The sequence below is a fragment of the Nomia melanderi genome, chromosome 4 (assembly GCF_051020985.1).
Source record: "Nomia melanderi isolate GNS246 chromosome 4, iyNomMela1, whole genome shotgun sequence".
Classification (NCBI taxonomy): domain Eukaryota; kingdom Metazoa; phylum Arthropoda; class Insecta; order Hymenoptera; family Halictidae; genus Nomia; species Nomia melanderi.
The window spans coordinates 7,281,795-7,299,503 of NC_135002.1; the positions used below are offsets into that span (position 1 = coordinate 7,281,795).

A 17,709-nucleotide genomic window follows, 5' to 3' on the forward strand; every position below is an offset into this window, starting at 1 on the left:
TATCTCATAAAATATTCATTTTTTTCGTATAAAAATATCTTATAGTGTAAAATAACATGTTAGTTTATTTTTAAATTTTCTTTTACATTTAAATTTACGCGTCTCAGCAAGAATGCCAGCGAAAGAAACGTGGATTTAATTGGTCAGTTTTCATCTGTTCTCATTTCATTTTCGATATTAATTTGTTATTCGTCAATAGGGTTACATATAACCAATCAGAGTAACAGAGTTGCCCCTGTGTCGTTCTGGGACTCTTAAACAACACAGAGTATTATACTTGCAGTTGCATTCACAGTGATACTACTTGAAGCGTAAAAGACAGACTACTGAAATTGATTTTTACACCGGAGTAAACAAATATTTTATGTTCGACTATACTACTGTGTATGTTAATTATAAAACATGAATAGCTTCGAACAAATAATTAACGAATTAGAAAAGGCTGCACAAGTAATTTTAGTAAGTTTATACTCTTAAAGTAATTTTTTTCTTTCGTGTAGGTTATAATAAATTTGTTTTATGAATACATTGCACTAAATGTCATGCATTATAAATTTAGCATTTATCTGGTATATTAGTATCATTTTATTTTTTAATATTACAGACTAATTTGCAAATATAAATATTGTTTTAGAATTTTGAAAGGTACATGTTTTGAGTGAACAAGTAATGTAAACAAGTAAACAGTAGCACATTAAGTGTAACTTTAACTTATGCAATTTAAGTACTCACAATTGTATATAATATAATTATCTTTTAGTCTTTTAAAATTCTCAAGAAGGGTTTTATGTATGTATAATTATTTTCTTTATTCAATGATTTTATAATATAATAATAATTGAATTTTTCTAATACATTAATGCTTTGTACAAGTTAAATTATATTTATTATTTATAATAAATGAAGTAAGGTATATGACAACATTTTTGAACTACTAATATTCATAGTAATATTATATTTTCAGGTATCACCAAATTTGATCACAACAGAACAACGACGATCTGCAGAGGAAGTTTTTTTAAATTTTCGGAAAACTAAATCTCCTTATCAGCTCTGTCAGCAAATTTTAGAAACAAATACAAATGATTACATCCTTTTTGAGACAGCTGGTCTTTTAAAGTTAGCATTGACACGAGAATGGTCAAGTTTATCAAACCAAGATATTTGTTCTTTAAAACAGTACCTTTTAAACTATTTAATAAATAAACCACATTTGACTACATACGTCAAAGGAAATATATTGCAAGTTATTGCAATCATAATAAAAAATGGTAGACTTAATGATTCTGGACAAAAACAGCAAGAATTTTTAAATGAAATTGAAAACCTAATAATGACTGGTGATTTACCAAAAGTAAATGCATCTATGTATATCTATGCTGTTGTTGTGTACAAAAAAAACTTTTTATCATGTATTTTTAATGTTTATAGAAAGTTTTAGGCTGTAATCTTATATCAGCTTTATTACAAGAATATGCGTTAGATAAATCTTTAGATCTAGATTTAGATCTAGATTTCATATTGGACACTGGTTGCAATGAGAGGAAAGAGTTTATAAATGTTACTTTAAAAAGAATTTTTAAGTTCAGTCTTGAAATATTTAACGAATTAATTAAAAAGGATATATCAGAAGAAACGCTGGTGCTTCTCAAATATTTGCTTCCAATTGTTGAAAGCATACTTACTTGGCAGTTCAATATCCTTCTTATAATTAAATACTTTACTTTTACATATTTACAGTTTAAGTTTTTATGACTTCTAAAATTTATTAAATTCCTTAATTCCTATTGTACGCTACGCGAATGAAACTGTAGAGCTGTTTTTTACGTTATATTGGAAAATCCGAGGTAATCTACAAGTAGCCCGTTCAGCAAGAACTTGTTTGGTACAACTGGCAAGTTTAGGTGGTCCAATATTTTCATCTAAAGAAATCAGGGCCCAATATTTCTCTAATTATATTCGGAGGTTTCTGGAATTTATCACAAATATTGATGTCATTGATGAAGAAGCATCTGCAATTGCTGATATTGTAAGCAATTTGACTAGAGCAATTCATGAAAATATTGTATCTTTACCTGAAGATATATTAAAAGCATTTTTGGAACAAATATGCAGACTAATTTGTTTATATATAGAAAACTCAGCGCAAGAAGAATTTGTAAGTTATATAAAATATCCTTTAATTATAAAGGCTTAAATTGAAGAATTACTTTTATAGTAGTATAATTGTTATTAAATTTTGTATCCATTATAGTTGTGCTCAAGCGAATGTTCATACTCGGAAGGCTTGGATGTTTTATTCGCAACATGGATACATATTACATCGAGGAATACACCTGATACAAGAATGATGAGACTAAAAACATCTGACAAACTAATTTTGGTGTCTGATGGATTTGTTAAACCAATTTCTATGCAAATATTTAACGTATATCTTCAGTGTCACTTATGTACACCAGATGGTATAAGAAATCTAAAAACTAAAGAGTTGAACCAGAAGGATGATGACACTGAAGATGATAAAGTTAGATTTAAGGAACAATTACAAGCGATTGGTAAGTTTTATATTTACATTTTGTTTTGAACATTTTCCATTATTTTAAAATGTTTTCTTTCTCGTGGGAAAAATTTATTCATTCCCCAATCCCACTATTGATCACAGGGCATTCTATATACAGGGTGATTCCAGCAACTAAGCAGAATTATACCTTTGTTTCAAATGAAAATAAAAAGAAAGTCAAAGGAAAATTTTATATGGTGAATGCATTGTATTATACAGTCTTTTTTTGCAAGTACATTGTTGCATTTGAATCTATTTTTTAAATGGTACTATACCATATATAGTGTATATACTTAATCCTTAAAACAATCTGCATAGAAGTGGTGGGACATGAGATCATTGGAAAGTTAAAAGTTTAATAATTATTTCACTATCCTGGTTATTAATATTGTATTTATAATTTAATGCCATTTTTTTCATAATTCTTAAGTGTAGTTCATACAAAAGACTCGAAGTATAAAGGAAGCTCGATACCAAACAGTGTAATAAAAAATGTTGTGAGACATAAGAAGGTGTTTGTGATTTAATAATCAGATGTTGAAATACTTGTGATTTAAAAATTGTATGGCAAGGGGTGTTAATATAATGTTTTTTTTTATTATAGGTTATTGTGGAAGACAAGCATTAAATCATTCTCTTTCATTATTGTCACATTTAATACGAGATCGTACCTGTAAATTACATGAAAATTTTAATAATTTAGTAAGACATATTGAGTCTCTGCATACCTTAAATAATGCTCATATGGCTAGATTATATGAAGACATACACTGGCTGTTACTTGTAACAGCTCATGTGCTTTGCATGGAGTCTACTGGAGAGATTGCACTAATACCTACAGAAATAATAAAGTATAGTATGGAACAGGTCAGTAAACAAATTATAAATTTAAGAAATATGTAAGTTAATTTCATTTTATGAATTTTAAAATATATAAAATAAACCATAAACGAATGTGTGTTTTAGGCGAACCAAGGAAAGATCAATGTAGATCTTACACTACAACTTTTAGTAGCTTCAGAGGATGTTTCATCAGATATGAATGTTGCTATAGAGTCAATCGATCATGTTATTCATTTCGTCACAAATATTTTTCGTTTGTGTGCTATAGAAAAGACTGCGATATCTGTTGGCTTGGGCAGTGTATTAAGTCCTGTATTAAGTTGTACTATAGTTTGGTTTTTGCAAAGGTGGTCTTTTAGTTACCTTTTACCTAGAGAAAAAGATTACTTTGAAATAAGCCCCACATTTTTGGAAGTATTTGGAGAAGATAGTCATGGCGCATTGTGGGCTATAAACTTTCTTTTAGATAAAATAGAATATAACATTAATTCTTTTAGAAGTGAGCCCACAATAATGCAAGAAACTATAGAACTGTTAATATCTCTTGTTACTTCAAAGTCAAAGTAAGTATGAAGTAATAATTTAAAATAGTTAGTAGTGTATTGGGAACTGATAATTCTTTGTAACACATACTTTTAAATGATTTCTATTCGGGAATTTTTTTTTCTTTATCTTAAAGTAAAGTAAAAAGACAGAATATTTTATTCAATACTACTAGATCGTGTTTTTCTACTCAATATTTAACAAAACAAACAGTTTATTCCATATAAATTTAATTATTTTAAAGTTTGATTAAGAAAATTGTAAAAACGTCAGTCTATTTTTCAGAGCAATTTATATATTGAAATCTGTACGATATAAGTCTATATGGAATCTAGCAGTAAAAGAACGGCACGACTTCTCACCGGAGGTTAAGAGAGGATTAACGCAAGCAGTGATTCAATGTGAATTCGTAGGTCTACATTTAGGAAAAGAAAAAGATGAAAAAGAAGAAGAGAATTACTGGGCACGGATTTTACATCCGCTCGGGGACAGATGTATGCAAATTATGTCGGATGAAAAATTCTTAAAATCCTATCATCGAGAAGAAATTAAAGTACAAATTATAGATACTTTGGATCGTTTAATTGGTAAGTTTTGTCTTTTTCTATTCAAAATGATTACACATTAAATATGTATTAATGATTATGTTCATAAATGTATCGTATTACAAAGTTTCTATATATGTAATAGGAGTTGTACAGGGATGTGAACATTCAATGCAGTCGTCTGGAATATTGATTCAATGTACATATCCGATACTAGAAAAACTTCCACAATTACTATCTTTATATCATAATTATCAAGAAATAGTGGAATTAATTTTGGAATTACTTTATAAAGTCTCAAAACCAACGCTTTTTCTACAGTCGTTTGAGGTAAAAAAAATATTTAATTATCGTATACCATTATGAATAAATTACCCAAAAGAATAATATTATTAATTATGTGATTTTAGTTGCATTTTGTAATTTCAGATCCGTAGAGAAATACGCGAAATATGTTTAAACGCGATGCAAAGATACGTGTTTTGTAATAGTAATAAATTTACAAAAGACTTAAATTCTGAAGAAAGTTATCAAAGTATTCTTTTGTTAATGAAACTGTTAAAAAATATGTTAAATATAGACGCCTTTTTACGTGGTTTTAATATTATTGTACCCATATTGAGTATGGATTTATTAAGGTTTCCGTCGTTATGTTCGCAGTAAGTACAGATATGTTATTCTTGACTTTGTAGTCAAATCGATTAAATTTTCTGATTCTGTACATTATAATTAAATAAATACCCGATTGTTTTCATTACAGCTACTACGAAATTTTTGAATCTCTTTGTATGCGATATCCCAAGGAAACGTGTCAATTATCTCCCGAATTATTACGGTCACTTTTTGCATCTGTGGAATGGGGTTTATTTTCCAGTGACCAATATACGTTTAGATTGTGTTGTAATATAATTTCCAGTTTAGCAGAGCATATCAATTTGCATACGCCAAATAATGGTCCACGAAATCAGATGCTAGTACCATTTTTAAATGTAATCGTTATTACATTTCCTTTACCTTGATACAATAATATTAAAAGTATTAAGCGTTTATTAAGTAAAGTACATTTTGTTTCAGATACTGATGAATGCATTTTTGTCGAGACAAATTAATGCAGATTTAATAGGGGAAGCAAGCGGATCCCTTCGTAATTTATTAATTTGCTACCCAGAAGAATATAAACAATTTGTACAAAACATTTTATCTACTCAGGTGGATCAACAGTTTATACAAAGATTGGCGGACACTTTTACAAAACTTACTACGACTGTAAATAATTCAGAAGAATTTGACACTAATGTGAAATTACTTGTGACACTCGGCATTGAATTGAATAAAAGATAAAATGAAAAGCATAACTTTGTGCATTGCATACATAATGCATTATCGTTCGGTATAAAATGTATTTTACTATAGATATTTTTTGACAATTGTTACATTCGAATTAGCGTATGCACGATGGAGTTCTCGAAAACATAGGTATAAACTCACTCAACACGATTCCCCGACGTTTAATGATGAAATAAAATGCATTAAACATAATCTAGCTTGAATGTATCTTTTGTCCTGTACTTGAAATGTGTTTTGCAGAAAAAGAAGTAACTTTAAGCAGTACAAAAACTTAAAGAGGCAGGTTCGCCGTGATAAAGATTTGTTAAGCATACAAGCTTTTTATTGACCGATTTATTACACGTTACCACTTACAGTGAGCCTAGCGAAAATCGAATAATAATAATAAATACAAGTTACAGCATCGATGCATGTTTCTCATAGCAAACGATCAGAAATGAAAACATTTTTTTGCAATAGATTTTTTTAGTTACCTTATAAACAAGTATATGAACTTACATACTTGGTACAGGTCAAATCATCATTAATTTTTCGCCTCCGAATGATCTTTGACATTTGACAAAATGCTTACGTTAATATTAAATTTATTTATATATTTATATAATATACTTTATCTGTATAAGGTGTGTATATATATACATATATATATATAGTTTTTTAAATATATATATGTATATATACATATGTATATATATGTATATATATATGTATATATATATATGTATATATATATATGTATAAGCAAACATATTCTTTCGCATTTTCTCCCACCCTCGCGTACTTTTTCATTCTCTCGTTTTTGCGATCTTTCTCTCACTCTCATTCTCTCCCTCTCTTTTTCTCTCTCTTTCTCTCTCTCCCTCTCTCTCTTTCGTGCACGCTCTCATTTCATTTTCTTCAACTCCGCATTTTGACTCCTAATAACAACAATGATTATTAATTTTACCAACGGCGTTTTGCGTTTTATTTTGCAAGGTTCGTTTTATTTTTTTTTTTTTATCATTACCCACCTTCATATGTTTCCCCTCTTTACCTTCGCACATGTACTTTCCCATTTCTTCATTGTTTTTACGACATTATAAACGAATACTTTAACCCCCTGAAGCAATGGTAATTACTGTGCATAGCTTCGTTTTACTTACATGCATAAATTTTTTACATTACATTGTAATGAAGTATTTGTAAATAATGAGATTAAAATTTGATTACTATATACCATAAGTAATACCTACAAATATTGTATGTGCCCGTAAATATTACAGCCTTGTAGAATTTATGGCGCTTTCTTCTCGATTAAAACAAGGAAAATTAATTGATTATGCACGCGTCACGTTTCGCTTATTGCGTAAAAATGCATCTTACAATTCTTCGTTTTAATCCTATGTCTGTTGTATTTATTCTGTAAATATATAATAAACTATTTCTGAAAATAGGAATAAATGCAGTCCGCAATTTACATTCTTCAGTTCAGATTTGAATGCGTCTTGTTCGAAGATGCCATGAATACTCGTGAAAAATGCGCTATTTTCCTTATATCTTCTATTGCTAGTCTCTTACAGTATTTATTTTATACAAGATTTTCCCATCTCTGGTGTACATAAGATGTAAAGTTTCTTTAATACATTATGAAATTTGAACAATAACGTTTAATCGTCGGTATTATGTTCTGTTTCTAATAAAAGAAACTTAGGTAGGATATTCTTCTTCGAAGGATGAAAGATTATCCAGTATTGCATTTTCCTTTCTATTGTGGTGTAAGAAAAGCACTATCCAATTTTCAGAGTAAATTTTATTTTGTCTCTTAGTCAAATGAAGTTGGTAAGTTGTTTATAATCATATTTCCCAAGTTGTTTTGTAACAAACTTTGATAAATTGATAGTTAATCTCTTCACAGTAAGATGATCCATCACTTATTCATATAATCAAACATTATCTTCCCTATTCAGAGAGCTTCTATTAACGAATAATCATCATTTGTGAATAAAGACAATGATAAAATAAGTTAAACTAATACATTTGAATCTCTTTGGTTTTTATAAAAGTTATTTAAATAAATTATACAAACATATTGCTGATCGACTAAGTTTACGTAAAAATCAACACGCGTGACCAACTATTTTTACAATTGAATAGAAAAAAAAGAAATTAAAGAAAGACTACCCAACAAAATAAATAATACTGTGACGACAACTTGTACAATTTTGTACTTTAATAAATGCATATACTTTTCAATAGATGCATGTGCATGTACTTACGAGTATACTCGTGGCCGGTCAACAAGATTTTGTGCATGAAAACACGAGTATACTCGTGATCGATCAACAATATGTTAAATAAAGTAATGTAAAATAATACATTTAAATATCACATACGGAATAATTTATGATCGTAGCTATATCTTGTAATATAAAGTAATTGTATGACGTAGATACATTCAATTTACAAGTATAAATAATCAACTATGCTGTAATAATGTCCTCAATAGCGAAGACCACAATTACATGTGGAAATGTGACTATATTTTTTTTTTACAAAAAATACAACGTAAACGCGAATATTATAATACTTTCTAATTCGAACGATGATACATATATTAAAAATGAAAAATTTACACGCTGAAAGGCAACAAATAATTATCGATGATCCTATCAATTTACTTCACCTAGATTCTTGCTTCAAAGGGTTAAGCGTCGAGTGCATACAACTTATTCGATTATGGTCTCTCGTTCATCAATAGGTATGTCATAGTTAACAAAATAAAACTATCAGATTCTACAACAGTTAGCAAGCAAAAACGGCAACAGGAGCGTAGCGTACTTTGGTATACACCATCGCTTATAAACGACCGAGAAAATAATCTGCCTCGGAATTTTTATCATTAAAATTCTTCGATCTTCGACACTAAGACAGGTAATTACTGTTCAGATAATAATGTACTCTACACGGAACTTAACGCAATCATGTCGATAAGGGGGAAAGAAGAAAACGCGGAAGCTTCACTGTACACTTGAAATCACTCAAAGAATACTGAGTTGAACATAAACAAAAATTTTAAATATTATTTAATTCGACCCGGTATACACGATAAAAAAAGAAAGAAGAAGTGAATCTTTCCATCGACTCTTCGTTATCCGAGGCTTAAAACTTATCAGGACGCGAAACAAGGCAGAGTGGGGGGTATTAAAGGATCATTTCGATGACGGTCACAATCGCGAACTTAATTCGTAAACGAATACACTATCTATTATTCAACGCTCACCGACTCAATCCGTACGAAATAATCCGCACCCTTTCTCGGTGTATAATCTCCAGACATGAACACGCAGAAATTCGTAATCTCACTACTTCGTCCCTTCGTCTATCTCCCTTTCTTTCCCTCTTTCTTGCTAACCCCTTGCACACATCTCTTATGAGTATACCTACAATCTGTGTATATCTCTTGCCTCTTTTCTATGATCGTCTTAGGAATGTTTTATTTAGGCATAAATACGTTCCTCTTCGTTCTATGCGGTTCCGTGCTTAAAGAGAATCGCTTTGTATGACCGACTAATATCGAGAAATTCAAATACGAGAAGGCTCGCGGGCTCGCGCCGCACACATAGTGTCCCCTCAAACGTTAACAGCGTTTCGATCTTGTTCCACGAAACGAACGGAGAGATCTGTGCGTGGCAGCTCGCGATTTCAAAACAATAATTCTGTCTTTAAATACAATTCGAACGCGTGTAACATTTCTTTCGAAAGACAAAAATTACCTTTCGTTTATAGTTAGTGATTTTTCCCTCCCACGTCTTTTCTATACGATCATCAGCCGTGAAGGGGGCTAACGATCGTTAAATCAGACGCGGGGACATTATTCGGCGGCTGTCGAAGCTGGTAGCCGATCGATATGCTTTTCCGAGCCACTTTAATAATCGAAGACTACCGAAAATCGAAAGCTACAGAGATCATGGGACTCGAAGGCCGAGTGAGACCAGTACAGCATCTTCTCGGAGGCTTTCGTGATGACGCTTGTTACCTCGGCCAACGTTTCGACCACTCACTTGTTTTGGTTCGATTGCTGATCTATCGGTGGAGCTAAACCGACAGGCGAAGCATTATTTAGATTTGCGGCTGCCGGACCCTTGCGCGCTAGCTTTGACCTGCAGTGGTACAGTAAATGATTGATCAATTTACATGATACACGAAGCATAGTGTAACATAGAATCAACAACATCATACTACGCCGAGGTTCGGGAACGTTTTATTCCGATTGAAAACAAAATAAGATTGTAATTTTAGTAGGAACAATACAGTTGGATATTATTTTTGAAACTGTTGTTAACCCGAATTAGAAAGAAGGATGTATGTACCTGATTTGGCCAGCGAGAAGGGGGTTAATAGCGTATAACCAGTCGTAGACTTCTTTGTCTCCTAAAGTTTGTAGTAAGTATCCTCGATGTTTTGTAACAACACTAAAATTAAAAGTAGAGAATATGTATTTATATATGTCCATACACATATATATCTATATACAGACCATTTTCACGTTTTCAGTGGGTAGGAAATTTTCTTAACATAGAATTTAGAAATGATGTGTCGATAAATATCTCGTTAAATGATTTACCTGAAAGTATTTGGTACTTTCACCATAGCTAATTGATCTTCGGAATATTCAACTTGAGCGGTAGCTAAATTGATGAGAGCCCTTTCCACAGGATCCTTTTCTTCCCGGAAGATTAGAACATATGGCCGTCGTACAGCCTGGAGACAATGCGAGTATAAATAAATTCGCACTATTTTAGTCAGCTTATAATTTGATTTGTACAGTGACCTTTATTCCTATAATTTAAAGTATATTGGTCATTTAAAGTATACATACCACCCAACGTTTTTTCCAGCCATTAGTTTTATGCTCAAGAACGTTTAAGTAACCCTTCCTAGCGATAACCGGACTAATGCGTATTTCTTCAACTTCCGGAACGTAGAGTACTAAATTCTCTTTTGAAGGGGAGGAGGAACCTAAGGGCGCTGGAGCGACAGTGCATGGCTGATTGGTAGACTCGCTTGCCAATATGCTGTCCTGCAGTTCTTGTAGTCTAGCCCTCTCCGGTGAACTCAACCTAAGGATGCACGACTTAGTCCTGCTCCACACAATTATACCAGCAGCCTGCAAGTAACACTCCAGCATCAACCTGACCATGTGTCCAATCGTGCTGGCGGTTGTCATTGACTCGAACACCTCGAGTCATCGTCATGTAGATAATAAAGCAGTTCATAGAAGCTGACTGCGCTAAAAGCGCAATTTTGAATCAGCAAAGCTATTCAGTGATATTGCATGATCGATATTCGGCCGATTCGAGAAAGCAAGATCTGGCGTTTTCTTTTGTTAATTATATACAGAAAAACACAGTCATTGTGAATTGTATGGAAAGAGGTGAGCCGATTCTGATTCGTTTAAAACACTCAAGAAATTTCGATGTTCAAATTGAATCGAATCCTCGCTATCTTCACTCTTTCTAATCAATTAAATGATGTCGATAAAGACAAGATGTTGTCGATATACCTTCTGTCTTTTTTTCGATTCTTAATTAATTCCTGAATATTTCGACACGGTTTCTCGTGTAACGCCGATGTAACACTGAATGAAGAAAGAGAGCATCGCTTTTTTTTGAATCTCGAAAACAGTATGTAGCTTTTGCTATCAAGGTAATACGATGCGACGAAGCGTGGACAACCGCTACTAGCAGGAGCACTCAGGCATGCAGGGAGGGTTACCTGCTCTAAGAAATCACTAGTTCTCGCGTATACTGACTCTTGGGACGAGGACGATATCACGGAAGACATCATGGATGCCGACATATCAGCCATAGTGTCTTCGCCAGGTGAAACGTCAGAGAGTAGAATAGGTTCTTTACTTGGGATTCGACCTTGAATTAGTTTTATATATTTCAAGGCTAATTCTTTCTCTTTTTCGGTCATTTCGTAGTGTTCGTTAACATCTTTACTTGTTGAACGTTTAAGTTTCACAGGGCTAGCATGTGGTTCGTTCGTCGCTTTCGCCATCATGTTACAAACTTCCTGCAGTGTAAATAATTATATAAAAACATAATATTAACGAATAGGTGTATAGCCATCGCATTGATAATAACACATTACCTTCTCGCCTTTTGTGAAATCGTGCGGCGTTTTATTGCAGAACGGAGCAGTGTCAATGCAAAGCTTGTCCCATAATAGCAACATGTATCTAACCCTCTCCACTTCTTCTAATCTGGTTAATTTCTCCAATTCCCATTGGTGATCAAATATTAGACTATCTCCTCGAGGTCTCCATCCATGAAGATTCTCTTCTCCTCTGACATACGTAGAGCTGGTGTCCAGCACGCGTCGTTGACGCCTTTGCACGCCTGGAAAATTAATTATAAAAGAGGAGTAGGTACTGAATGGGAAGAACATCGAATATTCCACGTTTTTTAAAAACATTATTTCTCTGTAAAATAATAAAAAAGAAACATCATTCGAACAAATGTCTAAGTTCGCAATATATACCTTTAAGCAATTAAAAAGTATAATCGTTGCGTTTAAAATAATCTACAAAATATACGTGACCAGTATGTCAATAAGAAAGGAGAGGATTGAGGGGGTGGGGACTACGCTAAGGGTAGACAAGACAAACCTGGGCTACCTGCTTCCGAAGAACGACGCAACACCAATTCGTAGACACCGCTAAGCCTATTAGCCTCCTGATTACGATAACTTCCACTGAACAAATGCTTCAAAGATCGTGGTCCTACCCTGGCATCTCTACCATAAATGATCATACTCAGATCTTTAGTGATAATAGCTGGTCTGCCACAATTCTCCAACTAAAAATCGGTGAGAATGAAAATATAGAATTACGCTTGTTCGTTGTAACATAATGCAACGACAACAAACATACTTCAAGGTATGCGGAAATGGTCATGAAGATTTGTTCGCCGTAGGCTGTGACTCTATTAAGCAAAGCTGAATTATGAAGAGAGCTGTCCCAAGCTGCCTCAAATCTGAACATGCATCTGTCGTCCCCAGGTACTTCTAAATATTCGCCAGGGAATAGACCCAACGAGAGCACAGAGGAATCGTTATCTTCCTCCTCTGGCTGCGGTGTGTTTCTAATGCGTCCGACTACCAACTCCCTTATATCTTTCCAACGTAATTCAGATGCCGGCTCATGAACAATAGTGATTCGGATGCGACGCTGGATTCCCTGGTGAAGAAGGAAAAGTCCACGACACGGCAAATCGTCGCTATGGTCAACGACCGATGGCACGTACTCGCCGTTCGGCGCGAGTTCGCAAATCTCGAACCAAACCAACACGTCGTATTTAGCGTGCACGTGAGACGTGCTAGGCGATGGCAGCACACTTCCAAACTTTGGCGAGCGTACCGGTTGACTGATCGGTATAGACGGCGGTAACATCCTCTTCGGTGGCTGTCTTACGCTGTTGGGATGAATGCTAAAGTAAAGGTCGTCGCCAGAATGCAGGCGATAAAAAGAAGAAAAGAAAAAAAAAGGAGGTGGGGTTCATTCAATGTTTGTCCAGTTTAGTCTAAAGAAGAAAAAAAAAATTACAGTGAACATTGGATCATTGCAACACTCCATGGGGGCCGGAAGGTTGCAATTATGAAGAGATAGAATCTCGAACCCACCCTAAGAGATGAAGATTTTAGCACGGCGGACGTAGAAAAGGACAACACGAGTGAAGGAAAGAGATAGATCGAGGGTTGAGGCGTTCGGCAACATTAAAGGCTCGCGATAAGCTTATGATTTTTAAATCAAGAATCAGACCTTTTTATATTCGACTTTTGATGAATGCAACTTTCACCATCATGTTTGTTATGTTTCTCTAATTAAAATGACACTGAACAAGATAGAATTACGATCATAATTGTTTGTATTATAAGCGATTGAAGCTGCGGATATAGAAAAGGATTGCGAATAGAAACGAAAGAGACGTTGAAACCGTCGAGTTTGATAATAGTTGGATCATGTTGCACCCTTCAACCGTGGCCGATCGTCGAGCGCTATGGTATGTTAAAAGAATGAGGATAACGATGTTGCAACTAGGAGGAGGCCTCCGATATTGCAATTATTCAATGTTCTCTGTATAAAAAAATCATTATGAAACAGTTTAATACTCACTACTCCAATTTGGCATCTTTATGCAAAGGATGCTGTTGGTAATGTCCAAATACCTCGAACACGATTGGCTGGGTCTTAAGGTACTCCAAGAATGATTTCGTTACCGTCACAGTGATCTAAGAGTAAGTAAGGTAATGTTGATTATATGATATTGAGTAGTAGCGTTTATTTACTGCTAAACATGATGATACTCTGCAAAATCTATTACAACCTATATGAGATTACCTCAATCCCTAAGAGCGAGCTGATCGATATGTGATCTTATATAATGTTAGACAAATCTGTACGAGTATCACAGTGCACAGCAATAATATTCTCTGGTTTAGCGTTCTCGTAAACTTACATTCTGCACGTGATAAAAGCCAGGCGAATTTCCCTTTCCTGTATTCTTCACTGGTTCCGTCGAGAAGGCTTCATCGTGTCGATGCAAGAAACTGTAATTTCACGTGTACGTTAGTAGGCGCAGTGTTTGAAGTGCTCCCATGACTGTGATTGATACGCACTTGAATTGACAGAAGATGTCAGCATATTCCGTAGAGATGCCTATCGCCTGCAGTACAGTTACCCTGAATGTAAATTCAGAGCCAGGTTGTAAATGGTCAGGTAAATCTTCTTCCTTCATGTCGCTGGAAACAGAACTGTCCCCTTTGCCACTGTCGGCGTCGCCGATATCATCCTCATCTTTCACGTCCTTTTGCTCGTTGTGACCCTCGACGACGCGTTCCTCGTGCAACACGATTTGTCGGTTCTTCTCCAATGTTTGAGTTAGCAGAGTATTGCGTTTGTTTTGTTTGTTGTTATTATGTCCACCGAACAGATCGTCTTCGAAGGATATTCTAGCTGACTGTCTAACGCCACTCGAGTATTCGCTGTTTTCCTCTTCTGGAAAAAGGGTTCGTTAAGAGAATCCTACATTGGAATATTTCTCGAACTAGGCGGCGACACCATAACGCTCGAGAAATGATTCCATTCTAACGATACGTTCAGCGATTGTTTTATAAGATAGTTTAATAAATAATTCAAAACCACTGAAGCGAGCGCTATGTAGACACTAATCACGTACCAACTACAGCTTGGACGGCCACACGTAGGTAGCCTTTGACGTCGCCTTTCTCGTTAACTATCGCTACTTTGTGAATCAGTGGCACAGGATACATAAGATTGCTCAGATATACGAAGGACCTGTGGGGAGAAGAGCAATTTGTCGAGGGATGTTTATTTTATTTAACGTGGTTCTAATGTATAAATATATACGCTTTTCATAATTAGCATTAGTTTTTAGAACACTTCGCCGTTTCCAGATTCAGATATTTTTTTTTTACCTTCCAACCATTCGGAACCATGGGAAACGATCATAGAACGGATCGCCTCCGGTGATGGATTCGATATTGAAATCTGGAGACGTGGGTGACAGTTCCGCTTCATTGTGATACATTTCCCGCATCAGCTCGAGCCTTTGTCTGCGCAAAAATGGAAACAACTTTTATGTACATTAAATTATGAAGTGTGCCAACGGTTTGCCAAGACAGAGTCAGACGTTGTCAAAAAGCACAGTGAAGGACACTCTGTATACAACATTTACTTCTTGAAGAATATTGTGTGCGTGATGCGTAATCAGAGATATTTAGAAATTCAATAGAAACGATTTGTAGAATGTGTACACTCAAATAAAGGGACATATTCGGTTTTCGTTCAGAACCTCTCTCACGGTAATTATTAACACCGAGTCGAAAGGTATAAAGTTAAAACGATCGGTTAATCGAACACTTTTCTTGTCCCTGTATTTTTATACAAAGAAAGGTAGAGAATACTGTTGAAGAATATAGTATAGTAGTGTACATTGTCTAAGCTGTTGAAGAACATATTCTACGTGATCATTGTACTTGTTCAAATCATTAGAATCCGTGTAATTTTTTTTTGGCAGTGTACAGTGGCATGTGCACAATGAAGTCACAAAGCAAAAATGTGACGAAACTTCAATCACTAGGAGCGCACGTGTTCAGCGAGACACAGTTGAAACATATACAGGAGTTAAACCCTTCAAGGACATCCTACTACTTTTCATTTTATTCTTATCAAATTTCTTTAACTTCACGAAGTATGCCATTCGTTTGCTAAAGCATCGCTAGATATGCTTCTTCGCATATTGAATTCTACTTCAATAATTCAGAAGGGTTAATTCCATTCTGACTGTCAAACGCCAAAGGCTGGAAACATTGGCTTGGCCATGCAAGAAGTCCTCCCATCAATATCTCATTGAGCTCAGCACAGTTGCAAAGCAATGTATTTCTCTGAAAGGAGATCGTTTTGAATCGGGATAGTGTATACACACAGGATGTCCCATTTTAATTGTTTCCACACGATCATTGGGAGCTTTGATCGCGTGAAAAGATTAAAATAGAACGCGTCCTGTATGTACTTAGACGATGAGAAATGGTAGAAAAAAATAAATATATATTCGAAGTCTGCGTCGATTGAAGTTTAAGAATGAATGTACTAAGCGTGTGGCGATAAGAAGGATAGAGCCTCGCGCGTTCGAGCACCAACCTCGAAGGCAAAAGATTTGCGAGCGAGAACTTCGGATTAGAGTAGACGGTAAGACATTGGAAAATATCCTCTTTGGCCTCCGGGGTGCTGGGGCTCGAGTCCTCGTTGTACACGTGTCGCATCAGCTCCAAGCGCTGTCTATAAGTTAACACGTATTACTTGCGTGAGCGTCCCTGTGCATTTTCATTTAAGCACGATCTGATTAAAGCCACGATATTAGGCTCGCGTATATCCGCGCTCTTACCGCGGTCATATATAGCTGTATAAGAAATTTAGTTATGAAATTTTCATTTGGTAAATCGAAAGTGAAGTATACAGGACCGACATTGCGATTCAAAGATGTTTTTAATCATTGATCATACTTTACAAGTATCCCTTTAACCGTTTGAGTGCCAAGCGACGTGATCGCGCTTATACTGCCCAAAACTGCCAGCCTATCGGTTTGTACGATCAAATTGAGTCTATTTATTTGTTTTCCTTTTAATTATTTATTTTCTGATCTTTCTCAAAGACCCGTGGCACTCAGAACGGTTAAAATACCCAAACATCCTTAGCAAGTTGTCATTAAAAACATTCGTGTACTGTGTTAGCTTTCACATTTTTACTTTCATGTTTGTAATACAATATCTGTCCCCGCGTGTCTTGCATAAATATGAGGATGATATAATATTTTTTTTTTTCGATTAAAGAAAGAAGAAGATGGACGATTGAAGGGATATCTACTTGACGAAATGTGCTCTTTAAAAGATCAGGAGAGTACATACCAAGAGATATTTAATATATGCTTCATTGCATTGAACAGATACTTATTTGCGATTGATGTTAAGTAACTCACCCTTGATCTATGGGTATTGAATGATATAAAGCATAATTGGAACATGAAACGCTGTGTACTGAGAACAAACCTGAGTTTATCGAGTGTCCAATAATGAGTCGCTCCATTCTTTGTATCTTGTACTTCTACAGCGACTATCGTGCGAGGGAACGGTCGCTCTTCTTCTTCGTCTTCGTCCATGACTGGCAAGAGATCCGGAGGGAGCGGCGAATAAAGAGTATCCGTGAGCAAAGTGAACTGGAATTGCACCTACAATGGACATTTCATAAGTGAAGAAAAACAAATGGAAGTTAGTTCTGATTCGATTAATTTCAGTCACTGAAATAGATGT

The 17,709-nt window shown here is 34.7% G+C and overlaps 2 protein-coding genes across 12 annotated transcripts in view; one reads left to right on the forward strand and one right to left on the reverse strand.

The window, feature by feature from the left end:
- Window positions 1-205: 205 nt before the first annotated feature.
- On the forward strand, window positions 206-7,097 carry LOC116435043 (exportin-4). Its single transcript, XM_076366913.1, is given in 12 exon segments — window positions 206-459; window positions 965-1,354; window positions 1,432-1,691; window positions 1,747-2,158; window positions 2,255-2,555; window positions 3,165-3,427; window positions 3,527-3,966; window positions 4,232-4,533; window positions 4,637-4,821; window positions 4,921-5,150; window positions 5,252-5,480; window positions 5,566-7,097. Coding segments are annotated over 12 exon segments (3,336 nt in total). The 5' UTR covers window positions 206-402; the 3' UTR covers window positions 5,833-7,097.
- The window catches only part of unc-104 (kinesin family member unc-104), a 39,005-nt gene continuing 28,114 nt past the window's right edge, over window positions 6,819-17,709 (reverse strand). For 2 of the 11 annotated variants that reach the window (XM_076366906.1, XM_076366902.1), the window contains exons 15-29: window positions 17,449-17,627; window positions 16,544-16,681; window positions 15,319-15,456; window positions 15,060-15,178; window positions 14,500-14,878; window positions 14,340-14,430; window positions 13,997-14,112; window positions 12,755-13,310; window positions 12,491-12,680; window positions 11,974-12,221; window positions 11,593-11,895; window positions 10,697-10,984; window positions 10,442-10,578; window positions 10,188-10,289; window positions 6,819-9,977 (exon numbers count right to left, since the gene is read on the reverse strand). In XM_076366906.1, the coding sequence (XP_076223021.1) occupies window positions 9,875-9,977; window positions 10,188-10,289; window positions 10,442-10,578; window positions 10,697-10,984; window positions 11,593-11,895; window positions 11,974-12,221; window positions 12,491-12,680; window positions 12,755-13,310; window positions 13,997-14,112; window positions 14,340-14,430; window positions 14,500-14,878; window positions 15,060-15,178; window positions 15,319-15,456; window positions 16,544-16,681; window positions 17,449-17,627 (3,087 nt within the window). In that variant the 3' untranslated portion in view covers window positions 6,819-9,874. The remainder of the gene's footprint in view (window positions 9,978-10,187; window positions 10,290-10,441; window positions 10,579-10,696; window positions 10,985-11,592; window positions 11,896-11,973; window positions 12,222-12,490; window positions 12,681-12,754; window positions 13,311-13,996; window positions 14,113-14,339; window positions 14,431-14,499; window positions 14,879-15,059; window positions 15,179-15,318; window positions 15,457-16,543; window positions 16,682-17,448; window positions 17,628-17,709) is intronic. The other 9 variants (XM_031993999.2, XM_031994001.2, XM_076366905.1 and 6 more) reach the window with 8 other exon arrangements.